We start from the raw sequence: 14,165 nt of genomic DNA, 5'->3' as shown, positions 1-14,165 counted from the left end.
GATGTTCTCTTACTTCCACAACAAAATAGTGTGGTTCAGGCCAGTTACATCTCCGAGGTTAATAGAATCAGAGCCCTCAGAGTTGCATTTCAATGTGGCAGCAACTGTCCACGTGCTGTTCTGAATAGAGCTGTACTCTACACTTAACACATAGACTGTTAAGTGTTATTTTAAAGATACCTAACCATAGTAATTCATTAATATTTTTTATTGAACAATTATCAGAACAAAAGTATTTTTGTGTATATTAGGTTAAATGAACAACAATTTAACCCATTTCTTTATCTTTTATGTGGCTACTAGAAAACTGGAAATGACACATGTGCTTCTCATTTTAGTTCTATGGGACAGTCTGCCTCCATTTTCCAACCTCAGATTGCCTCCTCAAAAGACAAGAGTTTAGGAACATTTAAAGAAATCTCAAACTTTAAAAATAATTGTTTCTTTTCACAAGATGATGCCAAAGGTGAATAAGGAAGCTCCTGCCCCTCACAAAGCCAATGCTAAAGCAAAAGTATTTAAGGCCAAGAAGGCAATGCTAAAAGGCGACCCCGGACACACAAAAAAGAATATTCATATGGCCAAAGACACTTCCACTCTTCCAGAGGCAGCACAAATATCCCAGGAAAATCTCCCCCAGGGAAACAAGCTTGACCACTGTGCCATCATCAAGTTCTCCCTCACCACTAAGTCTGCCAAAAAGAACATAGAAGAAAACGACAGACTTGTGTTCATTGTGGATGTCAAAGCCGGCAAGCACCAGATCAAACAGGCTGTGAAGAACATTGATGTGGCCAAGGTCAACACTCTGACCAAGCCTGATGGACAGAAGAAGGCCTATGTTCCACTGGCTCCTCATTATGATGCTTTTTTTGTTGCCCACAAAACTCAGATCATCTAAACCAAGTCCAGTTGGATAGTTCTAAAGTAGGATGGATGTAAAGCTCATGTGCAATTTAAATATTAATCTATTATAAATTAAAATTAAAATAGTAATTAAATTTAAATAGTGAACTTTTAATTTTAAATAGTAAAGTATTTTAAATTGCACATGAACTTTATATCCACTCTGTATATAACTTTTCATTGTAAAAAAATACGTATATAATTTTTTTTTGTAGAGACATAGGGTCTCACTGTACTGCCCTTGGGTAGAGTGCCGTGGCGTCACACGGCTCACAGCAACCTCTAACTCTTGGGCTTACGCGATTCTCTTGCCTCAGCCTCCCGAGCAGCTGGGACTACAGGCGCCCGCCACAACGCCCGGCTATTTTTTTGTTGCAGTTTGGCCGGGGCTGGGTTTGAACCCGCCACCCTCGGCATATGGGGCCGGCGCCCTACTCACTGAGCCACAGGCACCGCCCTGTATATAATTGTTAATACGTTGTTTCCATGCATGGAAAACATGTATTTACTGTGTGGGTATATATAAACACAAACATATGTGTATACAATTAAAATTGATAAATGGATATAATTTATATTCAGTGTTAAATACAAATATCCCTCAGGCAGCGCTGCATCCCAGAGAAGGCGCAAAGCCCGGTGTAAAAAGAGCTACAGAGATGGTTAAGTAAAGTCCACGTGGTAGCTGAAGCCTTCAGCCAGAAGGTGTGCCATGAATCCTTACTTTGTGCCTGTTAGCCAGGAGATTAAATACCACCTCCTGCAGGAAGCCTCCTGCAATGCCAGTGCCTTCACTGGGGAACTGTGGGGAACTGCCACAGCCTTTGCTTGTAACTCTCAATTTCAGGCATTTTTTTTTTTTTTTACCTAGACGCGATGTATATTGAAAACACCTTCAAAGCAGAATTTAACTCCTATTTAAATAATAAGTGCCCTAGCCCCGCACAGACTAAACACTCAGTAAATAGATTTTCATTCCTTTAGTAGAAATTTGTTGAACAGCAAACACAGTGGCCCTGGAATATGGAGATGAATAAAGTCGTGCTCCATGTCCTTAATAAAAAAAAAGTGCTGTAATGAAGAAACTGTGAGCATTCTGGCCTATTTCAGCCTCTCCTCTCAGGGATTCCTGTCACTCAAGGCGGTGGTGGTGAGGAGACTAAGGCCCTATCCAATCAGGGATGCTCCAGTATGAACTGTCCAATCAGATGCACAGCCAGAAAGAAGGAGGCGGCAACGGAAATCAGGAGCAGCCTTTGTCCTTTGAGCTGGTCGCTAATCCGGGGGTCCCCCCTTCAACTTTTGCATCTCCAGGACCATCCAGGTGTCTCTGCAGCAGCCTCTGTCACCCTGTGAGCTGCAGGTACTCGGAGATCTGTAGGGAAGACACCGGGACATCCCGGAAGCTGGGAAATGGTGAGTCTAGGAGACTGGGTGTCCTGAGAGGGGGAGGGGCGTGGATGGAACCGGAAGTGTCGGTGGTGGGACCGGGCAATTTCGCTTCAGTTTTAGAGTCTTCAGACCCAAGTTTGCCACTGACACCCCTTGGTCCTTGTGGGCAAAAGGTGGAGCGGGGCAGGCACCTGGGACTCTTGCTGCTCCAGCCCCTTCCTGGAGCTTTTATCGCGGCCCTAACTCTCTTTGAGCTGCTGTGTGGCTGCAGCTCCTGGAGTCCCTCCCATGTGGTGACAGTGGAAGGGTCCTCCGGGAAGAATCCCAGTTGGGTGTGTGGGGCTTGTTTCTGGGAAGGGCTGTAGGTCCGTGGGTCCCCCAGTCCTTGCATTCTCCTGTTTAAAATAAACTTAGGGCTGGGCTGTGTGGCTCACGCCATTGCGGAACCTAAAGTGGCTGAATGCTGTCATTGTAGTTAAACACGGAGACACGGAGATGATTCGTGAAAAGACTTTCTTATCGGACAGGCTAGTAATTCCAGAGTACAGAGAGAGTAATTTTTAAAATGTTGTTTTGTCTATGTAACAAATAGGGGATAATTTCAATAATTTATATAGGGGATAATTTCAAAAGTATGCTAAAAATATACTTATATGATTAACTTATGTGATTAACAACATGTAGCAAATTAAGTGCCTGTAAAAATTTCAAAACTAACCAAAGAAAATCATCATCAAAAAACATAATTATAGACAGGCGTCGTAGCGGGTGCCTGTCCAGCTGAGACTGGGACTCTGAGTGGGGACGCTGAGGCAAGAGAATCACTTGAAACCAAGAGTTGGAAGTTGCTGTGAGCTATTTTACCTTGACACTCTAGGCAGGGTGGTGAAGTGAGAATGTCTCAAAAAAAAAAAAAATCATTAAATGTGCTATTAACTTGTTCTATAATGCCTCATTACTTTCTCTCTTTTTTTTTTTTCAAGATTATTATCTTTATTCCCTACTTCTGGTGTGGCCTGTTCGACTGACTTACTGTTCCTGTTTTAAAGTGCATTGTCAGTTCACAAATAGCTAAGAAAGGTTGTGGGGGTGTCTGTGTCTACCACATTCTCTATTTTATTTTTATGTCTATAAAATTGATTTCAAATTGAAATAATTGTTATAGTAAGTTAAATTGACATGAAGGCTGTGCTTTTGTTTTTTGAAATTTGTGAAACAGTGAGTAAATATGAATGATATACATTATATTTTGTAACAAACTAAAAGCTTATAATATATAAAATAAGAATAACTATTAGCATTCAGACTTAGGTAATGTTGGGTAATTATGACAATACTTTAGATGGGAAGTGTTGGATATTCTGAAAAATCTTGTTTGTTGTATTCATTGCTATGTCTTTTATAAATTTTAACTTGTTTTAATGAGTTGGGAACTGTTAGAAAAATTGAAGCAGTATAAAGATTTTTAAGTTTTTACATTTATGATTGTATTTTAATAATAATGTCTGCTTGATTTTGGTTGGAGTGGTTTTTTATATTTGTTCTCTGTTTTGGAGTTGTTTCTTGTACAAAGCAAACAGTGAGTATTTATATTTGATTATTTGGGTGAGTTACCTGTTTACAATTTATGGCAGAAGGAAGTTCAGTAAGGCTTTTTTGTAGGAAAGTGTCATGTCATGAAGTTGTTTGTTTACCTGACGTGTTAGACTTCTGGGTGGTGTTATCTGTCCTTGGCTGTTGATGAGTCAGCTATTTTTTTTTAAGAGACAGAGTCTCACTTATTGCCCTCTGTAGAGTACTGTGGTGTCACAGCTCACAGCAACCTCCAACTCCTGGGCTTAGGCAATTCTCTTGCCTCAGCCTCCTGAGTAGCTGGGATTACAGGCGCCCACCACAATGCCCAGCTATTTTTTGTTGCAGTTTGGCAGAGGCCACCTTAGGTATATGGGGCTGGCACCCTACCCACTGAGCCACAGGCGCTGCCCAAGTCAGCTTTTTTTTATTATGGAATTTTTCTGTTTTATTTTTATTTCCTTTCTTATAGGTGGCATTGAAATCAGGTAGGTTTAGAGGTGGTACTAAAGGGGGCCTTTACTGTCTGTCTTGCAGCTTGCTTTCCCGCAGTGTCACCCTTTGGTTTTCTGTTGGCACAGATTTAAGTTTTTTTTTTTTTTTTTTTTTTTTTGAAACAGAGTCTCACTTTGTTGCTCTTGGTAGAGTGCCTTGATGTCATAGCTCACAGCAACCTCAAATCCTTGGGCTCAAGCGATTCTCTTGCCTCAGCCCCTCAAGCTCTCCTCAGGTAGCTGAGACTATAGAGCCCACCACAATGCCTGGCTATTTTTTTTAGAGACCAGTCTCGCTCTGGCTCAGGGTGGTCTCTAACCTGTGAGCTCAGGCAGTCCACCTGCCTTGGCCTCCTCGAATACTCGGATTACAGGGATGAGTTGCTGCACCTGGCCTAGGATTAAGTCTTTTCTGGTGGCCTGGCTAGTGCTTGACTGCCACTTTGTGGGGGAAGCAAGACAGTCTCTAATAGATGTAAAACTCTGAACTATTTTAAATATCTTTTTTTATGCTGCTAGTAATCTTTTTTGTTTTTTTTAATATGGCATTTTGACAATGAAGAATTAGACAGGAAAATTTGGAGTCCATATCAATGTTTAGGGTTTTTCTTTTTGACAGTTCTAATGTCCTGGTTAGAGCAATTAGTTCATTCAGCTTTTGGGCCGAAGTCAATGGTGGATGAGCTTTCATTTCTACCAGCCTTTCTGCAGTCACTACTGTATAACTTGCTCTTCTCATTCCTTTTTCAATATAACTGTTTCTGTGTTTACACGGAGTCCACTCTACCTCTTCAGAAGTGTTGTTTGACAGGTCTCCTTGACTAGAAAAGACTTTGTTCAATTAGCTCTAGACATTGATGTTCTTTTGGTTCTTGATTAAGGTTATGACGTAGAGTGTCTGGGTTCAGTCCACGTATCAGTTGTAACCATATTTCAGGGTTTTTTATTAAGTTACATAGCTTGATACCTTCTCATCCTACCTGCAATTAATTAGAAGTTTCTTTTTTGCTGAAATAGGAACAAGACTTGATGAGGGACATTAACCATATTCAGTTGTCTCAAGGTGAATTTTTCAGTTTCTTTTGAAAGATCACATGTCACAGCCAGGGTTTGAGGACAGGAAGGCCACCCCATAGCTGTAAAGTCTAATTGTTTAGAAATATATGCAACTGGTCTGGGAATGGTGCCATTTTTTTTGGTACTAGTACTTCAAGGCCAAAGTCCTGTCGCATGTCTTTCATGCACGTATGGAAATAACTCAGGCAGGCCAAGAGCATAGGCCTTAGAGAGACTTTGTTTTAGTTTCTGCAGGGTTTTGTCACACTCCTTAGTTTAATATCATGGTCATTTTCCTGTATTTTCAAGGTCTCATGCACGTGTTTAAAAATTAAGCCATAGGGCGGCGCCTGTGGCTCAGTGGGTAGGGCGCCGGCCCCGTATACTAAGGGTGGAGGGTTCAAACCTGACCCCGGCCAAACTGCAACAAAAAATAGCCAGGCGTTGTGGCGGACGCCTGTAGTCACAGCTACTTGGGAGGCTGAGGCAAGAGAATTGCCTGAGCCCAAGAGCTGAAGGTGGCTGTGAGCTGTGATGCTATGGCACTCTACCGAGAGCGAGAGTGAGACTATTGTCTCAAAAAAAAAATAAATAAATAAAAATAAAGTTAAGCCATAGTTGGAAATCCATACCTGGCAGAAACTTGCCATATCTAGAAATTCCCTAAGCTATTGCAGGGGTTGGACTATGTAATATTAATTTATTTTCTATTTGTTAATAGGCTACCTTGTCCAGGTTCTAGCTGAAAATCAAGAAATTTCACTTTCTGCAGACGGATTTGAGCTTTTTACTTTGATACCCAATAGCACCATTCAGCTAAATGGTTCAGGGTTAATGTTGTGTTGTTTAGGCATTGCTGAAAGTCCTGAGCAGTGATGAACAATTCATTTACACATTTTAAAAAGCTTTCTAAGTTCACAACTAGCTAAGAAAAGATTGTTGGGTGACTGGCTCTAACACAATTATTGAAATCCTAGCACTCTGGGAGACTGAGGTGGATGGATTGTTTGAGCTCACAGGTTTGAGACCAGCCTAAGCAAGAGTGAGACCCTGTCTCTAAAAATAGCCAGGTATTGTGGCAGGTGCCTGTACTCTCAGCTACTCGGGAGGGTGAGGCGAGAGTATCATTTGAGCCCAAGCATCTGAGGTTGATGTGAGCCATAAGTGAGTCTGTCTTAAAAAAAAAAAAAAATTAAAAATACAGTTGTATCAAATAAAGGAGAGACAGAGAAGGGGAAAGAGGAAAGAAAGACCAAAAAAAAGAAGGTGATATCTTGGCTGTTACATGAGCAAATTACGTGGGAAAGATGAGAAAAGCATCTTTATTAATGAGAGAATAAATGAGGCTAAAATACCATGACCAAAAATATAGGAGCCCTTGCTGTTGAAGAAAGTAAAAGTGGAAGTTTAGAACCAATAAATCAAATTAGCAAAAAAAAAAAGATATAACACAACAAAACAAAACATGCTGAAATATCCAAAAATAGCAAACTGAGAAACGTAGAAAAGAAGAAAAAAATATTTAAAGAATTTATCTGTATACATATAGATAAGATAGATGTATAAATATGTATATGCTGGAAGGGACCAACTTTAATAGGTATATATTAGGAATATAGTCCGAGCATGGTGGCTCACACCGTAATCCTAGCACTCTGGGAGGCCAAGGTGGGTGGATTGCTAAGCTCACAAGTTCAAGACTAGCCTGAGCAAGAGTGAGACCTTGTCTCTAAAAATAGTTGGGCATTGTGGCGGGTGCCTGTAGTCCCAGCTACTTGGAGCCTGAGGCAAGAGAATCGCTTGAGCCCAAGAGTTTGAGGTTGCTGTGAGCTGTGACACCACTGCATTCTACCGAGGGCAACATAGTGAGACTCTGTCTCAAAAAAAAAAAAAAGAAAAGAAAAAAGGAATGTATATGTTGCTAGGACTCCAGGTGGCACTGTGGTTTTTTAGAAGATGGAGAACACAACCAGCAACTTCTATGGTCCTTATTCCTAAGTTAGTTACCCTTAGTGATTGCCTGATTGTTCCCTCAGCTTTCACACCCCTCTGGGCTTGAGATCTTTTTTTTCTTTTTTTGGAGACAGAGTTTCACTATGTCTCCCTCAGTAGAGTGCTGTGGTGTCACAGCTCACAGCAACCTCAAACTCCTGGGCTTAAGTGACTATCTTACCTCAGCCTCCGAAATAGCTGGGACTACAGACACCCACCAGAACTCCTGGCTATTTTTTTTTTCTTTTTTTGAGACACAGTCTCACTTTGTTACCCTTGGTAGAGTGTAGTGGTGTCACAGCTCACAGCAACCTCAAACTCTTGGGCTTAAGTGATTCTCTTGCCTCAGCCTCCCAAGTAGCAGAGACTACGGGCGTCCGCCACAACACCTGGCTATTTTTGTTGTAGTCATCATTGTTGTTTGGCAGGCCTGGGCTGGATTTGAACCTGCCAGCCTTGGTATATGTGACTGATGTCGTAACCACTATGCTATGGGCACCGAGCCTGGGATGAGATCTTACAGGTCTCCAGAATCCCTCAGGGGCAGGCCTCACAGTGCATCCTGACACCAGTTCCCCAAGGGTGTGGGAGTCCCAAGAGTATATTTCTGATCCCAGCAGATGGAATTAAGAGGACCATACTTTAGGCTCCTGTTAAGAGGCCCATCCTCATGACCCTTCACCATCTTCTCACAATGGAGTTCCCCTCGCAACCGAGACCTTCCTTGTATGGCTGCCTTACCAGCCACCAATCTCATGGCAAATCTAGTCCAACTGGTATTCAAATATGGTTGCTGTATACTGTTGGAGTCCACTCACTCATCTTTGCTTTTCACTCTACATGCAGTTTCCCCTAAAACCCGAAAACTGAGGAAAAGCTTCCTTCCCTCCCTGAGCTTTGTTGGGGGCCAGCCAATCTCTCAGTCTCCCAATCACTTGCCTAATGTGTTAGATTTCCACCGCTCCAGATCACACACTGTACCCAGCACACCAGTAAATCGTGCTCCCCGAGCTATGACTCTGGGTAAGGTCCATGTGCTGGGTATGGCTGAGTTCTCTTTTCTTCCATACCAGAAGAGCTCAGCTAAACGATGCTTCTGGTCTGCCATCTTGCTCTACCCACTTCCTTCTTCTCTTTGTAAAATTTTGCAATGAGTATTTTCTAAAGGTATTTTTAGCTACAATTTTCAACTTTCCCTATGCATGGTGACTTTCAGGACAACCTTTAGATTTTATCCTGATATCTTTAGACCTATAACCGATCCAGAGAGTATGATACCAAAGCTCAACCTGGAGCACAAGTTGTGAATTGAGTACACTTGAGAATGTTCCCATTTTTTGTTTCCATAATTCTCATGAATGTATACAGGCACTAGCTGCATCCCCGTGTGTGCAAACCCCAAATCTGCAGGTCCAAATTCTGAGTCCAGGTCCTTCCTCAGACACTGCTGCCTTCTTTGACCACTAGAAACTTTAAAGTGCCAGCAAGCTATGTCACTTTTCAAGATTGTGAGTGATGGTCTTCTTGAACCAAAGGTATTTTGTTACAAAGTGGGGAGCAGAAGGAACTCTGTGCTGTATTTGCTTTCTCTAGCAGAGTGCTCTCCTATATTCTAGAAGGGGTAACAGCAGCTATAAAGGGAATTGGTAAAGAAGCCACTTTAGGGCGGCGCCTGTGGCTCAGTGAGCAGGGCGCCGGCCCCATATACCGAGGGTGGCGGGTTCAAACCCAGCCCCGGCCAAACTGCAACAAAAAAATAGCCGGGCGTTGTGGCGGGCGCCTGTAGTCCCAGCTACTCGGGAGGCTGAGGCAGGAGAATCGCCTAAGCCCAGGAGTTGGAGGTTGCTGTGAGCTTTGTGATGCCACGGCACTCTACCAAGGGCAGTAAAGTGAAACTCTGTCTCTACAAAAAAAAAATAAATAAATAAAAGAAGCCACTTTATACAGTTACTCAAAACCTGCAAAATTTTAATCAGACACTAGGTTCACTATTCACTCATGAAAAGTCAATGTCACAATGCAAGAGTTGGTATAAGAAAAAGCAGATTATTCAAGAGCAACATGAGCAGATGGCTGACTACTGTTGCAAATCCCACCTGATGTTCCTCAGCTGATGAAAAGATAGTGAATGGGGAAAGGAGATTGGGAAATTATGTGTAGATGGTTTCTATGTCTACACATAGGATGGATGTCTTTTTGAAATGGTTTCTTGCCATCTGGCAGTCTGACTGATTCTAGACCAAAACATAAATGGGAGTTAATGGCTCACTTGTTTTCTTCTTGGGGAGTTCTGCAATTTTGGTTCTACAGTTAATGGCTCAAAACCTTTCCTGAGGCTTGGCGCCTGTGGCTCAAGTGGCTGAGGCACCACCCACATACACCTGAGCTGGCGGGTTCCAATCCAGCCTGGGCCTGCCAAACAACAATGATGGCTGCAACCAAAAAATAGCTGGGTGTTCTGGCAGGCGCCTGTAGTCCCAGCTACTTGGGAGGTGGAGGCAGGAGACTCACTTGAGCCACGGAATTGGAAGTTGCTGTGAGTTGTGATGCCATGGCACTCTACCCAGGGCAATGGCTTGAGGCTCTGTCTCAAAAAAAAAAACAAAAACCTTTCCTGAAGGGCTGCGCCTGTGGCTCAGTCGGTAAGGCATCGGCCCCATATACTGAGGGTGGCGGTTTCAAACCTGACCCCGGCTGAACTGCAACCAAAAAATAGCTGGGCGCTGTGGCGGGTGCCTGTAGTCCCAGCTACTTGGGAGGCTGAGGCAAGAGAATTGCTTAAGCCCAGGAGTTGGAGGTTGCTGTGAGCTGTGTGATGCCATGGCACTCTACCAAGGGCCATAAAGTGAGACTCTGTCTCTACAAAAAAAAAAAAAACAAAAAACCTTTCCTGAAATTCTTTTTCTTTTTTCTTTGAGACAGAGACTTTGTCACCCTTGGTAGAGTGCTGTAGAGCTCATAGCAACCTCAAACTCTGGGGCTCAAGCAGTTCTCTTGCCTCAGCCTCCTGAGTAGCTGGGACTATGAGCACCCACCACAATGCCCAGCTATTTTTAGAGATGAGGCCTTGCTCTGGCTCAGGCTGGTCTTGAATCCATGAGCTCAGGCAATCCACCTGCCTTGGCCTCCCAGGTGCTAGGATTACAGGTGTGAGCCACCGCGTCTGGCCTTCTTCCTAAATTTCTGAAGCAAGGACATAAATAAGTATTGTATAAAAAAAAGTGATTATTTGCTTGAAGATAAGAGTAACTACTGCTGTTGCAGAATCACATAGAGTGGGCATAATACAAAATAACTTGTATGCATTTTAAATCCTGAGAGGTGATGCTTAGCTGGTCCTCAGCCCAGGCTTCCAGTTAGGAATCCATGGGCAGTTTGAAGAAGCACCATCATCTGTGATTCTTCCTGCCCACAAATTTTATTACTCTGGGTCGTGTCACCCATATGATTTTAATTAAGTTCTTCCATGTGGTACTAAGGTTAGGCCAGTGTCAAGCAAGAGGATTTCTAGATACGTTTAAGACAGCTGAGTTTATTTACTTTGTTTGCCAGAAAGAGGTCACAGGGCCATATTTCCTTTTCCATATTAGAAATTGCTGGCAGGGAAGGGCACAGGAGTCCAAGAAATAAGAAACTTGTGCTTGGGTCTTTATGTGGAACCTCCTTCTTCCTGATTCTCCTGTGATAAAGAGCAGGAAAAGGCTCGGCGCCTGTGGCTCAAGGGGCTAAGGTGCCAGCCACATACACCTGAGCTGGTGGGTTCGAATCCAGCCTGGGCCCGCCAAGCTGCAATGATGGCTGCAACCAAAAAATAGCCGGATGTTGTGGTGGGCACCTGTAGTCCCAGCTACTTGGGAGGCTGAGGCAGGAGAATTGCTTAAGCCCAGGAGTCGGAGGTTGCTGTGAGCTGTGATGCCACCACACTGTACCCAGGGTGATAGCTTGAGCCTCTGTCTCAAGAAAGAAAAAAGAACAGGAAAGGGTGACATTTATTCTGTACTTCTAGGTCCCTCTGCCTGTGGATATAGTGGTAGCAGGTGAAGGGGGTATGCAGGTTTCTTTAAAGCCATATTATCAAGACGCAGGTGGAATCTATGCAGGTAATCTCGACTGAGAAGGAAATCAAGGGAAGGAGAAGAAAGAGAAAAAAATAATTGCTTCTTGGGTAAATGTGTTCAAGGTCCAGGGCTGTGCCCATTTTATCTCCTGCAATATCATGTTCTTAGAATTTACAGACCTTTATTTCTCTACTTGTGATGTTCCTGCCTAATGAGTTTATTTCAAATAATACTCTTCTGCCCTTTTTTTACAATAGTCAAGAGGCTCTGAGAAATCCTCCCCTACCTCCATTCTTTCCATCTAGCTTCTCATATGCCCTGCAAAATTCCCACTGTAAACTCATGTTCTACAAAAAAAAGTTGTACAATACTGCAAATCTTCCTTTTTTGCCTTTTAAAGATGGGAAAATGTGAATACCTAAGATTACCTTTGTGGATGAGGTTGAGTCATTGGATATTAGCAAAGAAAGGAAATATGTACTGTTTTGGTTCCATCTAGAATTTCCATCAGCTCTATGTAGGCTAAGATGAAGTACATGCATTTTGAAATAAGATGGCATTAACTTCCAAAAGTAATTCAAAGTTCTGAAAACCAGAATAATTCAAATAGACTTGCTTTAAAAAAGAAAGAAAGGACTTGCTTTTTAGGATGCTAAAAATGACTATTTAAAGACACAATTAGAGATTAGAAAACATGGCAGATATTTGTACCTTGAACTTTCTTTCCCAAGGTTTTTTTTTTTTTTTAAATGGTATTTATCAGATTATGACTTACTTTTTCTAGCCAGTACTGTCATAGCAGTGATGTTGCATTTGCATTTGTGAATCAGCACCTGATATTAATTTGGCTGTTACAGTTTATGTTAATTTTATTCGCTCAGTTACAGTGTTCTTTGATATGTATTACATTACAGAGTTCAGGATATCTTCTGTTTTGTTAATAAGTACTTGAGGAGATATCACTAATGTGCACAAACAAAACATTTATTGAGGAAGCATCCCTTTCTTCTTAGATTCTCTTTCATACCTTGCTTTGGAAAGTAAAGGTTGTCATCTTTGTTTACTGGTTCAGAAATCAACTGGGATAAATCCAGTGTCTACATGTAGTTCACTGCATGTTTGAGAAAATATTATCATAGAATAGAAGCATTGGCATTCCTGTTGAGCTTGTTTATAATTTAGAAATTGAAACTTCACCCCATAGCTTCTGAATAAATATCTGCATTTTATCAAGATCAGATCCAGTTCCTACTTGTACACGTTGAATTTTTTTTGTTCGGGGGGGGGACAGACTCTCACTATGTCACCCCTTGTAGAGTACTGTGGCATCATAGCTCACAGCAACCTGTAACTCTTGCGCTTAAGTGATTCTCTTGCATCAGCCTCCCATTTAGCTGGGACTACAGGTGCCCACCACAACACCCAGCTATTTTTTGTTGCAGTTATCATTGTTGTTTAGCAGGCCCGGGCCAGGTTTGAACTGGCCTACCTCGGTGTATGTGGCTGGCGCCCTTACCCTCTGAGCTACAGGCACCGCCTATACATTGAAATTTTAAGATACTATTTAACTCACCATGACATTTTAATTTAAAAATATACACAATTAATACTATATTATATAAATAAGGCAAAAAGAATACATCCCTGTATTGGTGGCCTTTTATTTATACTGTGTAAACCAAAAAAAATAAGTATAGTGTCTACCCTGGTTTTCTGGATGTTATCCCATCCCCTTTCTTCAGTTAGAGAATCATTGAGGGAATATATCTCTTTCTTCCATACTTAATTATATAATTCCAGTTGCTCATATAAATCAGCAAGAGTTCTCTTCACTCATTTAACAATAAAGTAAAATTCAATTTCCCCTTGGCTTCTTGGTAAGTATGTTTGTTTTTCAGGCACTGTTGACGTTCAAAGACGTGTCTATAGAGTTCTCTATGGATGAGTGGGCCTGCCTGGACCCTGCTCAGCAGAATTTGTACTGGGATGTCATGTTAGAGAACTACAGAAACCTGGTCTTCCTAGGTGAGGATAACTTAAATACACAGTTTCTGGACTACACTAATATTTCATATTCCTTCCCTATACAAGGTTGTTATGGAGTTTCTTTGACTGCATTAGTTTCAGGTTCTTGTTTCTAAGGAAAACTTAAGAATTTCTTGATATAGAAGAAGAAGTATTGCAGAAGCTTTATTTTGGCATTAATCTTACTGTTCTTTGAGCTGATTTATATACCTCGCTAGGTAAATGATAATGTCAGAAATTTGTTAGCATAAGTTGTTACCCATACCTTTAAGTGATTTCTAGCACCAAATTTTATTTCAGAAGTACTGCATAGTGGAATTAAAAATAGTCTAACTTTAAATATTTTTTAAAGATTCTAAAGGTTCTTGTAGGAACCTTTATTTGGGGAATATTATTTCAGGATTTTCAAAAATTGTTCTTTTCTCTACTTTAGCAAGGTATTAGATTGCCAGTCGGAGATTCCCAATGAGAGTCATATTTCTTTTTTCTAATACAACAGGTCTTACTCTCTCTAAGCCAGACCTCATCACCTGTCTGGAGCAAAGGAAAGAACCCTGGAAGGTGAAGACACACCAGACAGTAGTCAAGCACCCAGGTAAGTTGGAGTGAATGGAGCAGATAACACTAGTGGAGAGAGGATGGCGCCTGTGGCTCAAGGAGTAGGGCACCA

The 14,165-nt window shown here is 41.8% G+C and overlaps 1 protein-coding gene across 1 annotated transcript in view; it reads left to right on the top strand.

The window, feature by feature from the left end:
* Window positions 1-2,031: 2,031 nt before the first annotated feature.
* The window catches only part of LOC128572325 (zinc finger protein 98-like), a 28,960-nt gene continuing 16,826 nt past the window's right edge, over window positions 2,032-14,165 (top strand). The window contains exons 1-3 of the mRNA XM_053572152.1: window positions 2,032-2,322; window positions 13,369-13,495; window positions 13,995-14,090. Coding sequence (XP_053428127.1) covers window positions 2,320-2,322; window positions 13,369-13,495; window positions 13,995-14,090 — 226 coding nt within the window. The 5' untranslated portion in view covers window positions 2,032-2,319. The remainder of the gene's footprint in view (window positions 2,323-13,368; window positions 13,496-13,994; window positions 14,091-14,165) is intronic.

This window comes from Nycticebus coucang, chromosome 20 (genome assembly GCF_027406575.1).
Source record: "Nycticebus coucang isolate mNycCou1 chromosome 20, mNycCou1.pri, whole genome shotgun sequence".
In the NCBI taxonomy this organism is placed as follows: Eukaryota; Metazoa; Chordata; class Mammalia; order Primates; family Lorisidae; genus Nycticebus; species Nycticebus coucang.
Note: the sequence above shows the minus strand (reverse complement) of the source record. Positions and strands in the feature narration are given on the sequence as shown.